This window comes from Gorilla gorilla, chromosome 23 (genome assembly GCF_029281585.2).
Source record: "Gorilla gorilla gorilla isolate KB3781 chromosome 23, NHGRI_mGorGor1-v2.1_pri, whole genome shotgun sequence".
Classification (NCBI taxonomy): domain Eukaryota; kingdom Metazoa; phylum Chordata; class Mammalia; order Primates; family Hominidae; genus Gorilla; species Gorilla gorilla.
Window position 1 is genome coordinate 33,611,459 of NC_086018.1, and position 24,360 is coordinate 33,635,818.

Here is a 24,360-nt window from a genome sequence, read left to right on the forward strand (position 1 = left end):
GGGCATAGGTGATCCTCCTACCTCAGCCTCTCTAGTAGCTGGGACTACAGGCGTGCACCACCATGCTCAGTTAATTTTTCTATTTTTTCGTGGAGACAGGGTTTTGCCATGTTGCCCAGGTTGTTCTCAAACTCCTGAGCTCAAGTGACTTACCTGCCTCAGCTTCCCAAAGTGCTGGATTGCAGGCATAGGTCACTATGTCCGGCCCCTTCTTTGCTCATAAAAATCCTTTATTGTCCCCGAGGCCTAGCATGGGCTGTTTTCTCCTTCATCCCCACACTGCGGAAGCCTCGTGAGAGCAGAGACCATGTCTGCCTTATTCACGATTGTGACTTAGACTGAGGCCTAAGTCTTAGTCTGGGGCCTGGTACATGGTAGATGCTCAATAAATACGGGTTACATTAATGTAGAATACATGTCACAGCAGTAGGATATTTTTATTTATTTATTTTTTTGAGACAGAGTTTCCCTTTTTTTTTTTTTTTTTTTTTTTGAGATTGAGTCTTGCTTTGTCCCCAGGCTGCAGTGCAATGGCGCAATCTCAGGTCCCTGCAACCCCTGCCTTCCAGGTTCAAGCAATTCTCCTGTCTCAGCCTCCCGAGTAGCTGGGATTACAGGCATGTGCCACTGTGCCTGGCTAATTTTGTATGTTAGTAGAGGCGGGGTTTCACCATGTTGGTCAGGCTGGTCTCGAACTCCTGACTTTAGGTGATCCACCCGCCTCGGCCTCCCAAAGTGCTGGGATTACAGGCATGAGCCACCGCCCCGCTAGGATATTTTTTAAATGTTAACCTCTATTCTTCCCCCAGGATTGCCTTTATTCCTTTTGCTCTCACCTCTTCTTTAGACAGCAAAGTATTTCTTTCCCTAAGCCTCAGGGAAGGATGTGACAGCTGAGAACAAAAAACCCATGTCTCTTGCCTGGATTTGCAGTGTCGAAAGCTGAGACTCGGAGAGAACCAGAAGGAATACACAGAAAGGAGAAAATACTTGGAGGAAATCATGAGAGTTTTCTGCTTTCCAGGCTAGAGAATCATTTTCTGAAACTGTCATAAAGAAGAGAACTGCAGAGAAAACACCCAGATTGCAGATGCTGGTAGTTCTCAGAGAAAGAGGCTCTGTCCCTGCTCATAAAGCACCTTGTGTGGGTTAGGAAAAGGCACCCCCCTGGGTGCACAGTTTGGTAACTGGAGCACAGTTCACATCCAGCTCTTATTACCCGCTTCGTCCAGGCACCCATGTGGAGTGCACAACCCATACAACCATACAGAGCCGCCTTGCACAAGCCCTACCAAGTCCTAGAAGAGGCAAAAAAAAAAAAAAAAAAAAAAAAAAAAGTTCAGACAGGTCCGCGGGGTCTGAACACAGAGAAAATCCATGCCTCACATTCCAGGCAGAGACCTCATGGGGCAAGAGTGTTTCAGGGAGGAAGTGGTCCCAGGCAAAAGCGATCACAGTTTCCTACGCAGAGGATCTGATAAGGAACAACGACTAAGGACCAGGTGGGTGCAGCAGTCCTGAGGTCACCCCTGGGGATAGATGACAGCAGCCACCAGATTGCCACCTCCCCATGCACGCACACCACAACTTGGCACACATAAGCCCCTTGGAATCAGCCCAAAAACCACAAGAAAATCTCAAATAAATTAAGTATTTGCCACTCACGCAAAATGAAGATTCAAAACAGAAGTCCCCTTGAGTCACAGGTGTGCACACACAAGCACACACACACAAAGAATAAGTTGCATCGTGTGCATCCAAGGTGCACATAAACTGGGAATTTTTTAAAAAATTGCTCTGCTTAGCACACATTTGTTCAATGGATGCTGAATGAATAACAAGTAACGGGTGCATCTCTGCATCCCTAATGGTGTTCTGCCCTGATTTAATTATCAGAACACATCTGTCTCCCTGACTAGATTGTCAATGGCTTGCAGACAGGGACCCAGTTTATTCAACTTTAAATCCTGCACACGAATCCTCTACAGAACTGCTCATTGCCTGAGTGTTCAATTGAATTAAGTATGTGGAATTTTTCTCCAGGCTCCAAGATCAAAAAGCTCCCCTCACCCTGAACTCCCCTCCTTTCTCTCCCACCTCTTCATAGAGCATACGAATTCCCAAATCCTGGCGCAGAAAGGAAGAAGGTGCCCTTCTAATGCGGTTGTCTGGTGCCACCGCACAGCCTGGTAAATAAGTGTGCTAGGATTTGGGACGCGTCCACATCCAGCAGAGGAGCGCTGCTCTGCCCAGCAGCCATGAGCCTGAGCTTAGTCTGAGGTTTGGGGCAGTGAGGTCACGATTATCGTGGGGTAGGTGTAGGACTGGACCCCAAGACAGATGCTCAAGGGCAGGGGGGCTCAAGGTCCCTTGTTCTGGGAGCTACTGGAGATTTAAGGTGCCCAGGACTTGGGGCTTCCCAGAGATGGCGCCCAGAGTCGTGGTGGCATTCTAGGACCTCATGGCTTGGGCACGTGGGCCGGTCCAGCCCACCAGGCCCTTTTCCAGGCCCCTTTCCACACCCTTTGCTGCAGCCTGCTTCCTGGCTGCCACAATTACATGCCAACATTTTATTTTTGGCCCTCGCAGCAATACTTACATTTTCTGCCCGTGCACTCTGCCTTCGCTGATATGGATTTTGTCTCCTGGCCTGTGTTTGTAAATTATTCCCCATGTGTCTGTCCTCTCTCTGTGGCCAGAAGGTCAGCAGCTGCCACTGGCTGGCCACCTTGCTGTCTCCCTGGCTGGAGTCCCTGCTGCCTTCCAGGCCATAGTTTGAGTCCCAGCTCTGCCACTTACTAACAGGGTGACCTTCTCATGTTACTGAAGGTATTGCAGCCATGATGATGATGGCTTCCTCTGGGTTCCCACAGCCTGGTGCACCTGTCACTCTCTCCTCGTATTACAGAGGTCTGTTCGCTGCCTCCCACCTCCCCCGAAGAGAAGGTGCTCCCAAGGCTGGGGCCAAGCCTGTCCCTTCCATTTCCCCATGCCCTGCACTGGGCCTGCCTCTGAGCGGTGGCCCAGGGAGGGTGGGCTCCTGTCCCTCTCACCCTCCTGCCTTTCCTCCTCCCCTTCTCCTCTTTCCTGAGGCTCTCTGCATACACAAGCCCAGGGTCTGCCTTCCTCCCATTTCTTCCTTGATGCTGGTGCTGGTGGGGGCATCATTTACTCTAGGAGATGAAAAATGCCAGGCAGAGACTGAGATGTTGCAGGTTGTTTTATTAAAACCAGGTGAGTCACTGCCATACCTGAGGAGGCACACACAAGTTCCAGATAGTCAAATGCTTCCCCAGCTGCCCCGCCCAGCCCAGATCTCCTCCTCATTGCAAAGGGACATTCTGCTGTCTTCAAGGGGCCAGTGATTAATCAGACAATTGCTACTGTCAGGTGTAGTTAATGGCTTGGATTTGGGGTTACAGCCAGTTTGGAGGTTGGAAGAAGTTAGGTTGGGATTTAGAAGAAAGGACAATTAATTCAGATCCAAACCATGCAGAACACAGTGAGCCAAGGGCCACTCCTGGTTCCCAGGGTGATGACATCCCACAGGGAGGCCCATCGCTGGGCATGCAAAGCCAACTTCAACACCCCAGCCCCAGCCCCTCAGCTCCTCCTGCCCACCTCTACTAAACAAAGCAGACACTCAGAAGCAAACTCTATATGGCTACACGAGATCAGACCCCGCCCTCTCTTGAACCCGGGGCCCAGATGGGTGGGGGTGGGAGCGGCAGGGGCCTAGCCCTGGAAGCCCAGCTCCTTGTAGTTGGAGGCCATGTCCTTCCGGAACAGCTCCAGGGCCTTGTTCATGGCCCCCTGGGCATCAGCACCAAAGTCCCCGGGATGCTTGCTCTGCAGAACCTGGATGATGCATTCCGAGATGAACTGCAGGGAGGGTGAGGAGAGAAAATGGTCACCAGGGTGGGACAAGCCAGGGGCCAGATGGGAGTCAGTTCTCCTCCTACCTCCTCTTTATTCCAGGACCATGTATTGAGCACTTGCTAGGCACCAGGTGAGAGTCTGTGTGATCTCCACGGATGAACCCCTTTGATCCCCACAACCACTGTGAGATAGATACTACAACTGCCCTCGATTTACAGATGCAGAAACTGAGGCAAGGGGAGGTTGAATGGAAGGGACATTTGGACCCAGGAGGGCCGGCTCCGGAGCCCACGCTCTTACTCACAGCCCCCTCCACTCCATCAGGATGTAGACCCCACTGAAACCAGGTGAGAGCTCAGAGCACCACCTGCTTGGAGGCAGCAGAAAAGAAGGGAAATGCTCAGATTTCATTATTGTATTCAGGATTTTGCAATCAGAAAGTCCAGAAAGGAACTATTTCTATTTGTGTGTATGCAATTTTTGCATACTTAATGACTTGGTATGGTTATTGTTTTAAAGACCCTATTTTGGGGGCACAGCCTCCTATTTTTTATACCAAGCACAGAAACACTGGTGGGAGGGAAGGAGAGAGAGGAAGAAGACAGGGATGAGGCCCACGGCTGGCTCCCAGGATGGAGAATGTCTGCTATCAGCCTCAGCATTGCCATTTGCTTTAGTACCCACAATCTCACTGCCCGGATAACAGAGATGGGCATGGGAAAACGGAGATGTAGCATGGGGCTGCTTTAGGGATGGAAAGACTCGTGGATGTGAAATGCGGCTGTGCTTTCTCAAGTTAACCAGATTTGATCCCAACCACAGCCCCGGCTGGTGCACCAAGGAGTGTCATTTTACGGAGGAGAAAATCAAGTGGCCAGACCGAGGTCACGCAGGAAGCAGAGAGCAGAGATGGATTTGCGCCCAGGAGGCTGTGGGCAGGCCACTGCCAGAGCTGGGAACAGAGGCAGTGGCTGAACCAAGGCTGGGTTTCTCATTTTCTCAGGGCCCCAGGGTGCAAGTGACATAAAGCAGGGATAGTCGCGGGTGGGACATGCAAAGGGAGGCCTCAAGAAGCATCAACACCCCATAAGCCCCTCTGCTGGGAAAGAGGGGCAGCTCCACAAACGCCTACTCTTGGGCATCAGGGTGGATGCTTGACTTCACCTTCCATTTCATGAATGCCACAAAACAAAGTGGGGGCTCAGGGTGTCATGGAGCAAGCCCTGTCCTTAGAGAACTTGAGAGAATCAAGTTCCAGGGCCACCTATGCCCCGACTCCATGTGTGACTTCACCCACCCAGATGGCCTGGTTGGGCCCCCAGCTTAGACTTTCTGGAGTCCATGGCAGAGCCACTCATATCTAGAAAACAGTGGAACGGAGCCACTGCATAATTGAGAAATGGAAACACTCTCGGCACCCACCACCCTGTACAGCCCCTCAGTCCCTCAGAGAGACAATCTGTCCACAGGTGAGGTGGAGACTGTCTTATGAACAGCGCAGAGGGAAGGTCCACCGTGAGGCGGAAGAGCAGACACTTGGGCTCTGTCTCAATTTTTTGCAGAGGTTATGCATCAGATTAAGCATGTTTTAGGGAGACCTGGGTTCTAGTGACCAACTGGTTGTGATATCTTGGCTGCATGGTTTTTTCTATCCAAGACTCAGCTTCTTCCTCTCTAGAGAGAGAACTCAGTCATTGGAAGTGTATGGTGAGCCAACCACATGCCAGTGGGGCACAGAAATGGTAGCCCCTCGGGAGCTGAGTGTCTGCTGGGAGACCGCTGGGCAAAGAGACAAATTATCACACAGCCTGGCAGTGCCATGACCGGAGATGAGGATAAAGTGCCATGGTGCAGGGAGGGGCTGGCAGATGGAACCGCTGAAAGCCTCGTGGGCCTGGGGGTCCAAGCAGGGGAGATGGCTTCGCACTGGGCCTTAGTGGATGAACAGGGATTTGCAGAGAGAAGATGGGCAGGCAGGGACGGCCTCACGTGCAGGGTTGTCTGTTCACGCTGGTGATGTGGAGCAGTTGGGCAGGCAGGACTCTGCGCAATTGCGGGGTGGGGTGCAAGGGTTGAAGCTAAAGAGGGGTGGCGGTGGTTGTCAATGGGTGATATTGTGCCACAGTGGATTCAGAGCCTGGTTCCAGAGTACCGTGGATCTGACTGTACCTCCTGGCTTATCAGCTGTATGACCTTGGGCAAGCTACTTAAACCCTCTGAGCTCTCAGTTTCCAAACCAGTAAAATGCGGATGAGAAGGGTACTTGCCTGGGGCAGAGACTGCTAATTACGTCCACAATATCCATTTCCCTTTCTTCCTTGGTAACAGAACACTAGTTGTATTTGGAGGGGTGATAGACTACCTTTCCCAGCTTTCTGTGCAGACAGGATGGCTCCGTAACTAACTTCTGGCCAATGAGATGTAAATAAAATTGTTGGATGAGATTTCTGGGACTCCTTAAACTCCTCAAAAGAGAGCATTCCTCTCTTTCTCCTGCTTCCAGCTGGGAATATAGAAGAGGTGGCTGGAGCTCTTGCAGTCATTTTGGCCATGAGGCAACTTTGAGGATGGATGCCATGTGCTAGGCATGGCAGCAAATGCTCACTGTGTTCCATCCCAGAGGGTAGCTATCACCACATCCTAATCCTCATGGCTGCACCAGACTTCCTGCTGTTTCTACCCGCGGGGGATGCACCTCTCCCTGTGGTCCTTCATCCCCAGCTCCCTCCTCTCCCCAAATCGCCTCCTCCCGCCAGTTATAGACACACAACCTGAAGCCCAGGCTCCTGCCCCCAACCCTGATCCACCCAACTTTCCAACCCATCTCAGGAGGTTCAAACCAATTGCTCGTGCTGGAAACCGAGGTCCTGTCTCTTCATCTGTGAAGATGCTGGAACCAATAGAGCCAGCCTGCTGGCCACCCCCACCCCAAATTGAGCCCCAGTTGCTGAGCTCCTGCCACATAAGTCCTGCATGTACCAGACTCCCAGTGGCACAGCAGTTAGGGGCTGGGGTTCTGTAGTAATAGAGACCTGCGTTTTAATCTTGGCTCTGCCATTATCCACCTCCTGTGACCATGGACAAGCTGCTTAACCTCTGTGAGCCTCAGTTTCCCCATCTATCAAGTGGATATGACAATGGTACCTACCCATGGAGAGGATGCAAATTTTGCACCCAATATCCCCTCTCCCTTTCCTCTTTGGTAATAAGATGTGAATTTGGCATACTAAATTAAAAATGCTAAATGTGTTCATTCTCAACGATCCCAGGAGGAAGGCAAAGTGGGTGGCAGTCCCCTTTACAAATGAGAAACCTGGGGCACAGAGAAGAGTGACATAGGTCATCCCACAAGTTAGTGGCTGAGCTGGGACTTGAACCCAGATCCCATTGCCCCACCCGAGGCCTTCCCCACATCCTCCCACCTTCCCAGGCTCTGCCTCCTACCTCCAGGTACTTCACGGGGATCTTGTGCTTGGTGGCATGCGACTGTGCCAGGGGCTTAATCTCTGCCTCATGATGCCCCTTCTTCTTAAGGATGCCACCCAGGGCAGTGAGCACGGTGGCGCCATGCTTCTTTAGGTCCTCAGACGCCTTCATCTCATCCTCTGACTTCAGGTGCTTGAACTTGTCAAACTTCTCCAGAGTCTCTGGGTGACCCTTAAAGAGCCTGTGGGCACAGGGAAGGCTGGAGTCGTCATGGGAGGTGCGGTGTGAGGTCTGGGGGCAGCCAGACTAGAGTTCAAGTTTAACTCCCTGTCTTCCCAGCTGTCTGACCTTGGGCCATTCGCTTCACCTCTCTGTACCTCAGCTTCCTCATATAAGGAATGGGGATAACTTGTCCCTACTTAAAGGATTAAGTGAAATAGTGTGTGCTATGTACCAACAGGGTGTCTGGCACAGAGTGAGTGTCGTATAAATGCTTGCTATTGTTATTTTTATTATCATCATCATCTTCTTTACTATGAGGGGCATCTCAGCATTGCTCACTGGCCTCACTCCAATTTTCCCCAAGTTGCCTGGAGAGGAGATGGCTGAGTGGCATTGTGAGCGGGCCAGGAGCACTGAAGCTGAAGGACCCTGGACTAGCTGAGCACCTACTACGTGCCAGGTTCCATGATAGACTCAACTTGCATTTTCCTTTTGAGTCATTCATATTATTCCCATTTTACAGATGTGGAAACCGAGGTTCTGAGACGTAAAGTCACCAGCTCACTATTGCAGGGGTGCTGTTCAGAGAAGCCAGGCTGGAATGAGGTCTGAGTGACCAAAACAGCAGTTCTAGTCCACGCTGCGACCATCTCTGCAGCTTCCTGCCCAGGGATTGTCCTTCAGCTGCTTAAATACCTCTAGCTACAGGAGGCTCACTCCTACCTGTGAGGGCCATTCCACTCCAGAGCAATCCTCACACTCAGAAACCTCTTGCTTGTTTTGAGCCCAAGCTGTGACTCTCTGAACCTCCCAGTCCCCTCACTGTGCAGATGACGAAGGGTCCTGGTGGGAGCAACTCAACCCAGCCCTGAGACAGGCACCCACTCCTGCCAGGCACTCAGTGAGGTGCCCCAGAGGCCTCTGCTGGGACTCTGAGCAGCCACCTCCAGCTTTAGAACTCGGTCCTTCCTGCTGTGAGCAGGTGGGTGCTGGTTAAAGGGAGTCAGACCTGCCCTCTGGGTAGGAGTGAGTTTCCGCCTTTTACTCATGGAAGACCACAGAGATAAGTGGCCAAGGTCACTTGGCTAGCTAGCGGCAGAGCCCAGACCTAAACCCAAAATGGAACAGTTTCATAACTCCCACCCTTTCCCTTGTGCCACAGCCTGAAATGTTTGGCACGGGCAACCCTGTCTGCCCAGGGCTCTCTCTCCTGTCTAATGGTTTCAGTTCCTTGCAAAGCTCCTCTTTTATGATACCCAGGCTCTGTGACATCCTTGTAAAAGTACACAGTATGTATTGTGGCCACAGTCCAGTTTGCTCCCTGAGCCACCATGCCCAGAAGTTGTCACAAGGAAGCACCTGATCCCCGTAGTCTCCATCCCAGGGTTTTATGAGGAGGGTGTTTCACAACCAGGATGCTGAGCTCCTCAACCTGAAAATGAGTTCATGGTTTTTTTGTTTTTTGTTTTTCTTTTTTGAGATGGAGTCTTGCTCTGTTGCCCAGGCTGGAGTGCAGTGGTGCAATCTCTGCTCACTGCAACCTCCACCTCCTGGGTTTGAGCAATTCTCAGAATTCTCCGTGTTAGCCAGGATGGTCTCGATCTCCTGACCTTGTGATCCGCCTGCCTCAGCCTCCCAAAGTGCTGGGATTACAGGCGTGAGCACCGTGCCCAGCCATATTAACTGATTTTAAAATCCTGATGGGGTAGACGCCATTTTGCAGAGGAAGAAACAGAGGCACCGAAAGACTAACCAGCTGGGGATTTAACCCAGGCAGTCTGGCTTCATGTCTACACTCTTGATGACTATTCGGACTTTGTTATTGTTACACAGAGATATTTACAGGCAAACTGATACCTACATGGACATGTATCAACACCTCACAAGTGTACATGCATGCGGGCTCTCACAGATGTGTGTGCACACTCACATATGGGCCTGCACACTCACACAGAGGTACACATGAATATATCCCAGCACACGCCATACTCACATGCACACACACACACAGACACGCACAAGCCTGAACCACATACACTCCCTTCCCCCATGTTGGGCATGGTCTGCCGCCGTGCCCAACATTGCCACCTCGCCCCAGGACCTTATCCAAATCCTCATGCGTCACTGACAGCTTGTCTCTGACACCTTTCATCCAAGGGTCCCTGAGCTCCTGACTATTATTATCTGGCGACAATGATCCTTGAACTCCCGCCTGACAGATGCAAGACTTGGCATGCACAGGCGATGGTCCGAGGTCAGGACGCTGAAAGGAGACTGTCTGGGGCAGAACAGGGCCAAGAATTTGGGACACAAGGCAGCTGGGGGTCTCAGACATTTTGGGGCCTGCCCCTGCCCTCTGATATCTAGGGAAGAGAACATGGGACTGACAGTTACGGAAGCTGAGTTCCGGTCCCAGTTCTGGCGCCAATGTGCTCTGTGATGTTGAAGTCACTTAGCCTCTCTGGATCATTGCTCATCCATATGTAAACCAAAAGGGTCTAGACCCACCAATGCCTTACTTTCCACTCTTAGCACCAGACAGCCAGGGAGAGAGCTCATATTTACTTTATTAATATTTTTTTGAGACACGGTATTGCTCTGTTGCCCAGGCTGGAGTGCAGTGGTGTGATCTTGGCTCACTGCAGCCTCAATCTCCTGGGCCCAAGTGATCCTCCTACCTCAGCCTCCCGCGTAGCTGGGACTACAGGCACACACCACCACGCCCAGCTAATTTTGTTTATTTTTTGTAGAGAAGGGGTCTCACTATGTGGCTCAGGCTGGTCTCGAACTCCTGGACTCAAGCGATCCCCCGATCCTGCCTCCCAAAGTGCTGGGATTATAGGCCTGAGCCACCCCACCCCACCCCATATTTACTTTAAACAGCAGAGCAGAATCGGGCTAATTTGTCTCCCTGCAAGATCATTCCGGCACCACACAGCTGCCTGCCTCCTGTGGGCCCAGGCCTTGCATCTAGGAGCCCCCCAGGCAGCCACAGAAGGCCATTCTCCTGGATTTGCCTGATCGGGAAAATGAACAGACGAAAGCCCCTCAGCCTGTGGAAATGGACGGAGGGCGTTTCCTCTAGTATTTCAGAAAGCCCCGCTTGCCTGTGTTTCCAGCTTCAACCCTGCTGTCAGTGGGCCTGGTTCATCAGACAGATCTTCAGTCCAAGTCAGAGAGAAGGGAGGCCATTTTCCTGCTGTTCTCTGAACTGAGGCCCAATTGGACACTCACATGGAACATGGAGCACATTGTCAGATCCATGAACACCCCTCTGGCTCTACTAGAATAAAAGAACCAGAGCGTGGGTGGCAGCCCGTCTTGCGTGTGGCAAGGTCATGGGGCAGTATAGCATAGTGGTCAAGAGCAAGGATTCTGGGCTGGGCGCATTGGCTTGTAATCCCAGCACTTTGGGAGGCCAAGGCGGGCAGATCACCTGAGGTCAGGAGTTCGAGACCAGCCTGGCCAACATGGCGAAACCTAGTCTCTACTAAAAATACAAAAATTAGCCAGGCATGGTGGCATGCACCTGTAATCCCAGCAAGACTCCATCTCAAACAAACAAAAAAAAAGGAGCAAGGATTCTGGATCCAAGCTGCCTGAATTTGAATTCCAGCTCCTTTCTTACTTGCTGTGTGACTTGGTGTAAGTTACTTAACCTCTCTGTTAAATGTGGTGATCATAATCATATCTACCTCGTAAGATTGTTGTCAGGCTTCAGTGAGTGAAACACTTAACACAGAGCCCAGCAATCAGTATGTGCTGAATAAATGGTTGCTGTCTTTCTCCTCCTCATCATCTCTACCATTATCAGTATCTATCACTATCATCACCATCACCCAGGAATTTTTGGTCCTGCCTGTGGCTGCCATTAACCGGTGGAGACTCTCAGGCCCAGTTCCTCCCTGTAATGAGCAGCAGTGACCACCACTGGTGATTTTCAAACATTTTATGACCTTGAAATCCTTTGTTCCCCCCGCCCCCCAAAACAGCCAAAGTAAATAAAACAAAAAAGGTTTGAGTAAAGGAAGGAAAAACAGGGATGTGGAGCCCACTCAGCAGCCCCCTCCCTTCCGAAGAACCACTCCTGGAGCCAGAATCTCCAAGTGACCTTCCAGCTTCTGTGTTCTAGAATTTTATGTTTGTGTACTTGCAGTGAAGGCCTCAGTGTTTTACAGACTGGGCTTCATGGAATTCGCCCTCTTTTACAATCAGAAGATTGGAGACATAACCTTTCAAGGTCAGTTAGGAAATCCAGAGTCAGTATCTAGAACAAAGTCAAGATGCCAACTCTCATGGGTGGCATTTGCAGTCCTGGGCATGAGCCTCCTCCACCCTGCCCCCAGGGAGGCCATCCTCCCTGTACCCCAAATACTGAGAGGGCAGAACCAGCTGGCACAGTCTCTGCATGTCCCACAACCTAAGACGTGACAGGGCACCAGGCCTCTGGGACCTTTCAGGGGCCAGCAACCCTAGGCATTATGTCTTATCCCTGGCCCCCGGCCTCCCTGATCCTCCCTGATGATGCAACACCCTGAGTCTCTTTCAAGACGTACAAGTCACTGCCTTAGGTCTGGCAGCTCCCAAATCACCTTGGAAAGACCTCTGCTCTGCAAACTCTGGTCTCCTACCTCCACACCTGACTGTCCTGCCTCCTCTCCAAAGGCAAAAGTGCATCAAGGACTCAGAGAATTCTAGGGCATGAGCGTGGGACGGGATCTCGGAGACCATGGAAGACAATCCCTTCGCTCAACCAGCAGAGAAATAAGACCCAGAGGTGGAGAGACTTGTCCAAGGTCACACGGCAAATCTGTGGCCCAGGAGTTGATGTCAATTTGTGTGTGTGTGTTGGTCGGGGGAGCACTTTGTGCAATCCAACAGGGCCTGTTGCAGCCAGATGACAGGGACAGGAGAAGAAAGACATAAGAAACACACCACGATGCCATTAGAGTCAACAGAAAACTCAACTCTTCTTCCTCAAGTGTTTGTAGCACGGATCACCAACGGCTCAAATTTTAGATAACGGAGCTTCCAGGACCAGCCATGCTCCCGAGGCAGACGGAAGCTGGAAATGGGTAAAGCCCAAGGGAGACCCAAAGGACGAAGGAGTGGAAGAGGAAAATTGGCTCTGGCTCACAAATAAGCAGAAATTAATCTGCATATTAAAGTGCCAAAGACAATCTATTCACTTGTGGCAACCCTGGCGCCCACTTCCTTCCTCCCGTTGGCAGAAACGTTGATTCGTAACCCATTAGACTTGTGAGGGAACCAGCTCAGAATGGTGAGGGAAGGGGCCAAGAGAAGAGTGTATCACCATTTGGGATGGAAGGCAACGAGGAGATGAGCTTCTATGTACAAACCACAGCCACCCTCTATTTACAAACCTCAGAATTTTGTTTTCTTTGGTGTATTCTGGAATCCCTTGTGGTAGAAGGCAGGATATACTTGCAGACCACATCATTCAGACTTCTCAAACTGGAGACACACTCAACATCGAAGGTCACTAACGAGCCTCTATCTTCTGTTCTCTAATTGCAATGCTTTGAAAGGTCCCTAGCCTGGGCTTCATCAGTAATAGCTACTAACATTTCTAGGACTCAGTATATGCCAGGAACCATGCCAGGCCTCTTGCATGCATTATCTTATTTAATTCTCACATCTCCTCTAGGATATAGATATTAGGATATCCCCTCACTGTACAGGAGAGGAAATTGAGGCTCCGAGAGGTTGAGTACCTTCCCAAAGGTCACCCAGTGGCTCAGTGGCAGAGCCAAGTCTAGAACCAGATCTGTCTCCCCTTGAAGAGCATGTCTTAACCTTGACACTTTAAGAGCATTTAATGAGCTGTGACTCTGGAAATGTCCTCCCCTTCTCAGTCCCTTTTTGTCCTCATCCTGTAAGAGAGGTGGCTGTACAAAATCTCTCAGGACCCTTGTTAACTCTGACCGTCTATAATTCTAAAATTCTTCCTGGTGGACTCTGAGCATCCAAGGTTTGATTCTCATGCTTCCTCCAGCTGCTGACATCAGCCTGAAATGTCTCCTTTCCCTCTCCTGAGTCCAATCCCTGACACTTAAAAGCAAAGAAAAAGCAAGTGACCGTTCTAACACCCTTAACTAATGCAGCCAACTGACCTACCCCACGTGTAAACTTTCCACCTTGCAGCTGAACACCCTTGATCTTAGGGTGTGGGTGGCAGGGGCAATGGAATCTCTTCCTTTTACCTGATGAGGACTTCCTGCCCATGGCCTGAGATGTCAGCCTCCACCTTCCCCCAGACGTTCAGCACCAACTGCCATTCCCCGTCGCTGAGCCCCATGGCGCAGTCTGAAGAAGACAAAAAGAGCAAGTATGGGCTCACTGGGTGTCCTGGCCCCAACAGCTGGGGTTTGAGGCTGCCTGGCCCCAAGGGCGTTTTTATACCTTCTGGGATGCTTGACAAAGATCGCTCAATGGCTCGCTGTCCCCCTCCCCTGCCCTCCTTCTCTTTCTCTCTCTCATCCAGGGAGGGTCTAATCTTTTCCTTTCTCTAGCCCTCACATGGGAAGCTATTTTAGGGCAGATGCCATTGTAGCGAGGCAGGACAGCTCAGGCCACAGGGGGTGGGGTGGTTGTGTGTGTGGAAAGAAGGGGAGGAGGTTGGGCACTGTCTGGACTCTCATAGCCGACAGAAAGGGCACCACCGAGGCTGACGCCAGCAGCCTGAAACCCAACGCTCCCTGCGGTCAGCCCTCCCAAGAGGACCTGTCATGTTTCTAAGCTTGGCCACCAGGCGCCCCAGCTGGCCCCAGGACAGTCCTGGCCATTCGCAACCTCTCACGCACCTTCTGCCCCTTTGCCAGAGACCCCTCACCCAGCCAGAAGTGACAGAAAGGAACCAGATGGTTTCGTGCTTATAGCCAGGTGGTCCCAGGCAAGTCCACAATCTCTTAGAGAACTCCTGTTTTCATGACCCTGCTCAAAGGTTTCCCTCTGAAAAGTTTTTCTTGACATACTCCTTTGAGACACCACTAATTGCTTCCTCCTTTCCTTTCTTTGTGTAAGTTCCTGTTGCATTGCTTCCCAAAGGGCATCCTATTTCCTGGTTTTCATGCCAGCTTCTCCATTAGGATAATAGCAGCCAGCACTCACAAGAGACTTTGCTGGGTGCCAGGCCGTGTCCCAAACACTTGGCATTTGGTAACTCATTTAATCCCCGCAAGACCTCCCAATGTGATAGGTACTGACATTATCCCTATTTAATTGAGAGAAAGTAGGGAAACATCACAGATGCACAGCTAGTCGCTGGCAGAGTTGGGATTTGAACTGAGGAAGCCACGCCCCCTTCTTTGCAGTTTTCAGGAGGGCAGGAGCTCTGTTTTATTAACCCACGTATCTCTTGGGCCTCACATGGTGCTCTGTGCCAAGTTTGAACTGAATAAATGTTTGTTGAGTAAATGAGTGGATGGTTTTGCAAAGAAAGTGAGTGGAGGATGATTAGCCTTATCTTACATCTATGCATCCTCCTTCAATCCATTCAGGTATTCAACCATCTATCCACTTATCCACTTGTTCATCCAGTTACTCATCCATCCATCCATCTGTCATCCCTTAATTCATCCATTCATCCATCCATCATCTCTTTGTCTATCCAGGCATTCACTCATCTATCCATCCACCCATCCATCCAACATCTACCAATCCCTCCATCTATCCGACATCCCTTAATTCGTCCATTCATCTATCCATCATCTCTTTGTCTATCCAGGCATTCATTCATCTATCCATCCACCCATCCATCCAAAATCCACCAATTCCTCCATCTATCCATCTATCCATGTGTTCATCCATCCATCCCTCCATTCATCCATCCACCCATCCCCTCATTCATCCATTCATTATCCCTCCATTCATCATCCCCCCTCCATCCATCTATCCATCCATCATCCACCCATCCCTCCATCTATCCATCTATCCATCTGTAACTCCATCCATCCGTCCATCCCTCTCACAGTGATAGAGCACCTACTGTGTGTCAGACACTGCTACATGCTGAGGATAACAAAATCAAATAAAACACCCTCCTGTGTTCAAGGAACTCAGAGTCTTTTTAGGGAGATAACTAAGAGGAATGAAAATACAGTACAGTTTGTTTAGTGCTATGATCAAGGTAGGCACAGGCCCTTCCTTCCATCTGCATAGGACTATACAGTTTACAAAGTGGCTGCCCGGCAAGATTACATCGAATCTTTACAACATCTCTGTGAGGTAGTGAGCACCACCCCGCTTTACAGCTGTGGGAGATGAGATTCAGAAAGGATAAGCCAGTGTTTGGGCCATCCTGGGTCTGCACTGGATGTGTCAGTAATGACTGCCCCACCTACACAGCTTTTTGAAGATAACTGCCCTGCCCCAACCCTGCTGAGGTGCAGGTGTAGCCAGTCATGTTCTGAGACACACAATTCTCCCCCAAACCTGCTGCCAGTCACAGCCAAGCTGAGAAAGCCAATGTCAGGGCTCCATCTGAATAGTCAGCATCTACTAGCCCTGCCAGTCAGATCCCAGCTTCGGAATGTGAACAGGGATGTTTGGTAAGAATTGGACAAATAGTAGGAAATGTAGCTAGAAAAAGAGTTAAATTCAAAGAATCCCCAAACTTGGAGTTCCCCAGTGCAACTTTGGGTCAGAACGCCCTCTGTGTGGGTCTCTAAAGCCTGGCTGGTGACCATTCTAGGATTGCCATGAGCCGCCACTCCCTGGAGGAGCCTTGTGTCTCCATTCAGTGAGTCCTGTGTACTGAGTCAGCTGACTCCTAGCGACCAAAAGGGTCAGAGGCACCGGCTGCACATCTGGCGCCCCTTCCCTAGTGACCATTCCAGAAGTCAACCCCAAATGCTAGGCCAGCCGACCTCCAAAGACCCATCTCTTTAGCAGTGGAAGAGGCAGTAACAAAATAAGTAGCTAAAATGCCATGGGGGGCCGGGTGTGGTGGCTCACGCCTGTAATCCCAGCAATTTGGGAGGCCGAGGTGGGTGGATCACAAGGTCAAGAGATCGAGACTATCCTGGCTACCATGTTCAAACCCTGTCTCTACTAAAAATACAAAAATTAGCTGGGCATGGTGGCGCGCACCTGTAGTCCCAGCTACTTGGGAGGCTGAGGCAGGAGAATCACTTGAACCTGGGAGGCAGAGGTTGCAGTGAGCCGAGATCGTGCCACTGTACTCCAGCCTGGCAAGAGAGTGAGCCTCCATCTCAAAAAGAAAAAAAGAAGCCATGGGGATGCCAAAGGGGATCTCATTCATTCATTCAGTCAGTCAGTCATCTGTTTGTTCCTTTGTTCATTCATTCATTCGAAAGCCCATTACTGAGGCCCCAGTCTGTGCCAGGCCCAGCCTCAGAAGGAAAGACAACTCTGAGAGGGTCTGCCCTGGTCTCAGACTCTCAGCAGTTTGACCCTTACTGCTGGTCACTCGCTGGAGGTGAGTCCAGGGTGTGAGAGAGGAGGGCAGAAAGAAGGAGATGGCATTGAGCTGTGCCACATCTGACCCGGGGCCCCCTGCCCGGTGCGCTGGGGAAGGCCGAGAGGCAGATCTGAGACTCCTGGAGATTGAGACGCTGTGTGCGGTTTTCAAATGCTCTCTGGCCTGTGCCCTCCCGAGAGTGGCAGAACACCCCTGAGGGTGCGGGGCAGGGCAGGGCTGATTACTACCCGAATCCCAGCTCTTCTCCCGTCTCTGGCCTCCTGAGTTGTCTGGGGATGGCCTGAGCATTTAAAATCTCATCAACCCATTACTGATGCTGAAATGTTTAATATGAAGCTATCACCCGCTTGGCAAGCGCCCCCATTAACTGGCATGCTCATGGAAACCTGTAGCTTTGAAGTTGATGGACCTTTTAAGTTTTACCATTTAAGCTAATGGGAAGGCACCGACATCTGTTTGTACTTACACATCTCTACAACAGAGCAGCGTTACCTCACAGTTGCTATGGCTACCTGGAGTCACCGGCTCTGTTTGGGGGCTATTATTATCCCTGTGACAGCCTTCATTATGGCCAGGGCAGAGAAGCTGCAGACACATGATAGGAAAGCCAGGCTGCCTTTGTGTGCAAAACTTTCTACAGCCTTACACGCTCATGCTACACACACACACACACACACGCACGAATGCAGGACACATTAGTCTGATACCCAGTGGGGCAAAACTGGATCCCACCAAGTCAGACCTCCTCTTTTTCCCTTTCATATCACAGGATCCTTTGAATCCAAAACTGAGACTTATAGAATCATCCTCAAGGCTCCCAATTCTGGAGTCTTGAGATCCCAGAATTAAAATTCTAGAGTGTCAAAGTCTTCAACTTTTCACCACCGGAGAAACTTGGGTTCTAGATTCCAGACTTACAGAGAGCTAGAAGCAGAGAAATCTAGAATTATAGGGCCATAGTATCTTGTGACTAAAAGAGGCCTTCAACGGTATTTTGTCCAATTTCCCACTAAATGTAGTTTTCCCTACAGATCATCATCTGGCATCTGCTTGAATACTCCTGGGAGTGGTGAGCTCACTACCCAAAGCTTTAAAAATCCTTTTTTATGTCGAACCAAAAGATGCCTCCATGTCACGTGCACTTCCTTGTGGCGGCTCCGCCTGCTCCTTGGGGATATAGAGGCCCAGCTGAGTAGGCCTCACAAGAGAAGGAGCAGGCTCACCCAAGACTTTTCTCGTCCAGACTGAACATCCCAGGACTTCCACTGAGCACCCTCCCCAGGCAAGGCAAGTCAGGGGCCTCAGTCTGGTGGAGAAAGACGGGCTCTGCCATCTTCGGTCTCCAGCCACTCTCACCTCTGGTCACATGCACACAAAGAGAACGCTATAGCAAAGGGGATTCCAGCACCCACCTGCACAGGTTTGAGCCCCTCAGGCAGCTGTGCACCTGGCCCACAATTTTTATGGTCAGAAAATCCAGTCTAGGTGACCTAGGAATTTGCTAGCCCTTGGACAGCTGACAATTCCCTTTGGTAAATCTGGGCTTAAGACACCACCAAGGGAGATCAAAGATGTGGCAAGAAGGAGAACTCTGGCTCCTCAAAGCCAGGACTCCCCACGATCTTCACTACTCTCTTCCTCCTCCTTCTGGGAACCAGCCTTTGGAGGCCAGTCTGGGCAGTGCCTCCCTCCTGCCAGCAGGCCCTCCCACCCCACCCCCAGCTTAGCTTGTGCCTCCCTGGCAGAGTCTACCCTCCTGGACCAGCGCCAGGCCAGGGCTTAGAGCAGGGCTGAGGCCTGGGAGTTGCAGGACCTGCTCAAGGCCCTCGATGGGGCAGCAGGACCCCCAAGCTTGCTCCAGACTCCCAGGAACCCACCCTCCAGGGCTGCTCCTCTCCAGCCCCTCAGGATCCATCATACTGACCACAGCTCCCCTTCTCCCCAGCTGTCCTCGCAGAGCCTCCAGCCAAGCGGCCAGGGCTGGGGGTGGGGAGAGGTGTCTTATAGCAGCCGGGGAGAGGCACAGGGAACTAAAAATACAGTTTACATGGCAAGGCTCCTCCTCTCCCTGCAGGCCCAGAGGGGCTTATTGGAGGAGGGCTGGCAGGGACACAACATCCTAATCCCCTAGTCAACAGGTGTGCCCTGGGACACCGACCTGCCTCCCCCCTCCACCCTCCCCAGCCTTGGAGGCTCCGAGTGGCTCCTCCAGCTCCACCATCCACCTGTCACCTGGACAGAGACCAGCCCCACCTCCACAGTCACCTAACCCCACATCCACCCATCCTCCCCTTCCTTCAAGGCCCATTGCATAGGAACGGCTCCCCTGCCAGGACTCCTCCCACCCTGCTCTACCCATTCCCAGCAGATGTGCCCTCTTCCCCCCTCTGGCTCCAGCATGGGTGCAGCCTTCTCATCTCTGTTGCTTTGGGGTGCACCTGTCTGGACTGGCTTCTCCCCATTTCTACCCTGTGAGTGCCTCAGAGGCAGGAATATAAAAGCCACAAACTCATATTGTACTTAGTGCACACCAGGGACACCCCTCCTCCCAGCAGCCCTTTCTTTTGCAGGAGACACTTTTACAAGCCTCACTTTACACTTGAGAGAACTGAGGCACAGAGAAGTTAAGTAACTTACCCAGAGTCACACAGCTAGGAAATACCAAGCCCAAGATTGGGACCCAGGCAGTCTGGCTTCAGAGTCTCTGCTTCATGGCTAAGGACTGGTCTAATTTGGAGTCCTTCCCCCTCACTCTCTCACCTGCTCTACAGTACCTAGCAAAGGACCAGGCCAACATGCTCTTTGTTTATTTTTGGATTGAGTCTGCCCAGGGTCTTGGCTTGCTGGAGGCAAAGGCAAAGACAGTCGGTGACCTTGCCCCAGGGCTGACAACGGGTGCCCTACTGCCATCTAGTGGCAACAAGGAGAAAAGCCTGCACCTCTGCCCTTCCATCTGGGCTCTCCGTTTCTCAGTCCCTCAACCCAGCCAGCGGGGAGGGGTCTTTTTCTGTCTCTATATTCGTTATATTCAATGCGCCTTGCTTAGAAGACCGTGGATGGCTTGCCAAATTATTAGAAGATGAATTGTGATCTTTTAATATTGTGATCCAGGAAAAGTGGCATAACTTTCCAAGGGCGCTTTTTAAAAAATCTGTAAAATGGAAATTTTGAAAAGAATAACCTACCTCAAATGTCACTAGGAGGACTGAAAAAGGGAGCACTGGCCAGGCGCGGTGGCTCACGCCTGTAATCCCAGCACTTTGGGAGGCTGAGGAGGGAGGATCACTTGAGGTCAGGAGTTCAAGGCCAGCCTGGCCAACATGGTGAAACCCTGTCTCTACTAAAAATACAAAAATTAGCCAGGCATGGTGGTGCACTCCTGTAGTCTCAGCTACTCAGGAGGCTGAGGCTGGAGAATCGCTTGAACCCAGAAGGCAGAGGTTGCAGTGAGCCGAGATCACACCACTGCACTCCAGCCTGGGTGACAGAGTGAGACCCTGTCTCAATAAATAAATAAATAAATAAATAAATAAAATTAAGAAAAAGGGAGCACTGAATGTGGTGGATACATAGTGATAAAAGAAAAACTTCAGCCAAATTAAATGTAAAGGAGTTTAACAGAGCAATGAATGATTTGCGAGCAGGGCAGCCTCCCAAGCCAGAGTAGGCCTGGAGACTCCACAGCTAAATGGTGGAAGATTTATGGACAGAAAAAGGAAAGTGACATACAGAAAACAGAAATGAGGTACAGAAACAGCTGGATTGGTTACAGGTTGGCATTTGGTTTATCTGAACATGGTTCGAACAGTTGGCTGCATTTGATTGGCCAAAATGTGGTGATTGGCACAGTGTAGGCTATAGTCTGTCTATATCTCCACTTGTTATAGTTCATGATGTACAGAAAAACTTTTAGGCCCAACTTAAAATATGTAAGGAGGCGGCTAGAGGTTAAACTTTTTTAACAACAGTAAGTGCTCAATAATTGCTCACGGTGATATAAGGTATCCATGGTCCTTGCTCTCAAGGGACTCAAAGTCCAGTGGAGGAGATACCTCAGTGGGATCTGGAACGCAGCAGACATTTCAGCAAAGGCTTTGGAGGGGTGAGAAGGCAGTGCCTAGGCCTGTGAGGTGAAGGCCTTTGAGGGATCCATAGGAGTTTGTTCAGAGGTGATGGCTGGCCTGGATGTGAACGTATGAGGGAGCGTTCTGCAGAGTGTTCTAAGCAGAGGTACCAAACAGTGCTGCAAAAGCCTGCCGGAGACGCGTGGGGCAAGTGGGCCTGTGGGAGGTGACACCTACTGGGAAGAACTTTATGTGCCAGGCTCAGGTGATGCCTGAGCAGCGTTTTGAAGGATCAATAGGAGCTTGTTAGGAGCAAAGTGAGGAAGAGATATTCCAAGCACAAGGACCAAGACAAGGACTTGGGGGCTCAGAACGGATAGTCACGTTCCACAGCACTCATGCTCACCTGGTGTGTGCCAGGCTCCGTGCTGGGCTCTGGGGGGACCAAGGTGACACCGGCTGGCCTCTGAGCATTGAGAGGTGGTAGGAGGGAGGGATGTGTGACCTAATGTTGTCAGTACTTTCTGATAAGGGCAATAATCGAGGTCATTCAGCATAGGCTGAATTCCAAAGCAAAGGCTTTGGAATGAGACTCCTGGACTTGGCCCTACCATGCACTACTTTTGTGATCCATGAAAAGTATCATAACTTTCCAAGGTCTATGCTTTTGTTATCTATAAAGTGGAGATTTTGAAAAGAATAACCTATCTTAAATATCATTGTAAGGATTAAAAGAGGGAGCACCCAGCATGGTGCCTGATACACAGTAAGTGCTCAATAATTGCACACTGTGATATAAGGTAGAGAGAAATCATGGAGTAGGGAAACATTAATTCCACCAAGGAATTAACATGTAACTGAGAAGGTGATGTCCGAGCAAGGTTTTGAAGGATCAATAGGAGTTTGTTAGGAGCAAAGTGAGGAAAAGACATTCCAAGTACAAGGATCAAAACATTCAAGGACATAGAAGTTGGTGTGTTAGGACTAGGTTTGGTTGTTGGTAACAGAAAACTCAAAATAACATGGCTTCAGCAAGAGAGTATTAATTTCTCTTTCATATAGAAGTCTAGAGGCAGGGGATTCAGAGCTGACATAGCACACCACAGTCTCAGGGACCCAGCTTCAATCTACCTTAGTGCCCTGTCATTTTACACATATGGCCTTCGCCTCCTCATCCAAGATGGCTGCTTGAGCTCCAGCCATTGTGCCCTCATTCCAACCAGCAGGAAGGAGAAAGGGGTGAAGAAGGTTGTGCCCCTATCTTAAAGAACACTTTCCAGAAGTTGTAATTAATACTTTATCTTGCTGCGCATCCAATGGCCGTACCTCACTGCAGAGGAGGCTGGGATATGTAGTCTTTATTTCTACATGGCCATATCACCAGATAAAAATTGGAGTTTCTACTACTTAGAAAGAAGTGGGGAAGGTATATTAGATGAAAATGAGCGATTTCTATCATAGGAGACATAAAATAGCATGCTATGCAGGACGCATAAATATTTTGGTGTTTCCGTGGTGGAAAAAGTGAAGGGGAGAGTGATGATTACAGAAATAAACAGAGGCCAGGCATGGACAGCCTTGGGAGCCACAGACTTGGGGGCGTGTCCCCAGGGAGAGCCACAGAAGGGTTTCCGAGCAAGGGAGAGCCATGGTCTGATTTGCTGTCCTAGAAACATCACACTAATTGCAGATGTGATTAACATAATGGAGGGGACACGTCTGGAGCCAGGAGGCATTTCTCCCTAACATTTTATTATAAAAATTTTCATACATGCAGCAAAGTGGGAAGAATTTCACACTGAAAACCACCTAAACTCTACCACTGGCATTTTACTAAATGAATTTAATCACGTTTCTCTCTCCTCTATGCACCCATCCATTCTTCTTGTTTTGTGGCATTTTAAATTGCAGACATCTATCTGATTCCCTGCAGAAACTCCACAATACATGACATGAACAAGAGTTCAAAACTTCTTTGCATTTTTTCTTTTGCTGTAAGATGTAAAATTTACATTTAATTGCACACGTCTTAAATATACATTTGCTGAGATTTGACAACTACACTCACTTGTGTAGCTCAAACTGTATTAAGTTAGAGAACATTGTCATCACCCAAAATTCCTGCACGCCCCTCCCCAGTCAATCCTGGCCCCCTCACCTGCCAGAGACAACCACTGTCCTGATTTTTTTTTTTTTGAGGCGGAGTCTCAATCTGTCACCCAGGCTGGAGTACAGTGGTGCGATCTTGGCTCACTGCAACCTCTGCCTCCCGGGTTCAAGCAATTCTCCTACCTCAGCCTCCGGAGTAGCTGGGACTACAGACACATACCACCACACCCAGGCTAATTTTTAATTTTTATTTTTAGTAGAGACGGGGTTTCGCCATGTTGGCCAGACTGGTCTCAAACTCCCAACCTCAGGTGATCCACCCGCCTCGGCCTCCCAAAGTGCTGGGATTACAGGCATGAGCCACTGTACCTGACCCTGACTTCTTTTAAAACCACAGATTGGTTTGGGGAAGGCAGACATTTGAAAGCCTGTTGGGGGGCCATGTACTGAGTGGGGTGGGGTTCGGAGCTGAAGGAGAGGCAGGGCAGAGGGAGGCAGGATTTCCAGGGCTTCCCTGCAGGTTGAACTTGGAGGCTGGAGAGTCATTTAACCAGAGTGCCCCTCATCTGCTGCCAGGAGTTGAGTTTCTTGCTGAGTGACCGGGCAGATGGTGGCGCCATTTACTAAGGTGGGGTACCCAGGAGGAGGAGGGGCCGGGGGTGGGTGGAGACCAGTTTCCTTTGGGACACGTAGCATCGAGTGTTCAAGGGGCATGTGCCTGGCAGTTGTAGGGATACACAGCCATCCCCAGGGCAGCTCCTTTCTTCTGACCCCTGTGGAGGTGTGAGCTGTCCTCTGGTGAGGTGGTGCCAGGGAGCGGTCGCCAGGTTTGTCCACCTCCTTCTTGGCCAGCCGGCACCAGCGTGTATCGGGCTCCCTTCACCAGGAAGGGGAGGTGCTCTCCTCGGTCTACCCTGAAGGCTGCACGAGGGGCGTAGAGAGGGCATGGGTGTGGTTACTTCTGGGTGGCAGGACATGGGAAAGGAGACCTTACTCCTTAGGGGAAGCTGGGGAGCGCAGGCGCCCGTCTGGGCAGTCTCCAGGCCAGGTCCTCTCCTTCCTTCTTCCCTCCCCAGCATCCTGCAGCCACACACATTCTCTCTCCCCAGGCACCGCCCATCCCTGTCCCAACACCTCCCACCATTCCCTTGAAAAACAATCAAAGCCCAGCTCCCCCAGGAAGGAGGCGTCAGAGTC

At 50.6% G+C, this 24,360-nt stretch overlaps 1 protein-coding gene across 3 annotated transcripts; it reads right to left on the reverse strand.

The window, feature by feature from the left end:
* Positions 1-3,202: 3,202 nt before the first annotated feature.
* On the reverse strand, positions 3,203-19,791 carry MB (myoglobin). Of its 3 annotated transcripts, none has more exons than XM_055374522.2 (4): positions 19,628-19,791; positions 13,752-13,854; positions 7,324-7,546; positions 3,203-3,882 (listed from the first exon to the last, which is right to left on the reverse strand). In XM_055374522.2, the coding sequence occupies exons 2-4, from the start codon at positions 13,844-13,846 to the stop codon at positions 3,736-3,738; spliced, it is 465 nt and encodes a 154-aa protein (XP_055230497.1). In that variant the 5' UTR covers positions 13,847-13,854; positions 19,628-19,791; the 3' UTR covers positions 3,203-3,735. The 3 variants fall into 3 exon arrangements, with proteins under 3 accessions (XP_055230497.1, XP_055230496.1, XP_018874110.1); XM_055374521.2 differs by lacking the exon at positions 19,628-19,791 and adding an exon at positions 18,915-18,967; XM_019018565.4 differs by lacking the exon at positions 19,628-19,791 and adding an exon at positions 13,951-14,098.
* Between the last annotated feature and the right edge of the window lie 4,569 nt (positions 19,792-24,360).

What these genes read in the sequence shown, in the direction of transcription:
- MB (XM_055374522.2), bottom strand. Translation starts at nt 13,846, where the DNA reads ATGGGGCTCAGCGACGGGGAATGGCAGTTGGTGCTGAACGTCTGGGGG. An exon ending in GGGCAGGAAGTCCTCATCAG is followed by an intron (nt 7,547 to 13,751) that starts GTAAAAGGAAGA and finishes CTGTGCCCACAG; the next exon opens with GCTCTTTAAGGGTCACCCAG. An exon ending in TCCCCGTGAAGTACCTGGAG is followed by an intron (nt 3,883 to 7,323) that starts GTAGGAGGCAGA and finishes CCCTCCCTGCAG; the next exon opens with TTCATCTCGGAATGCATCAT.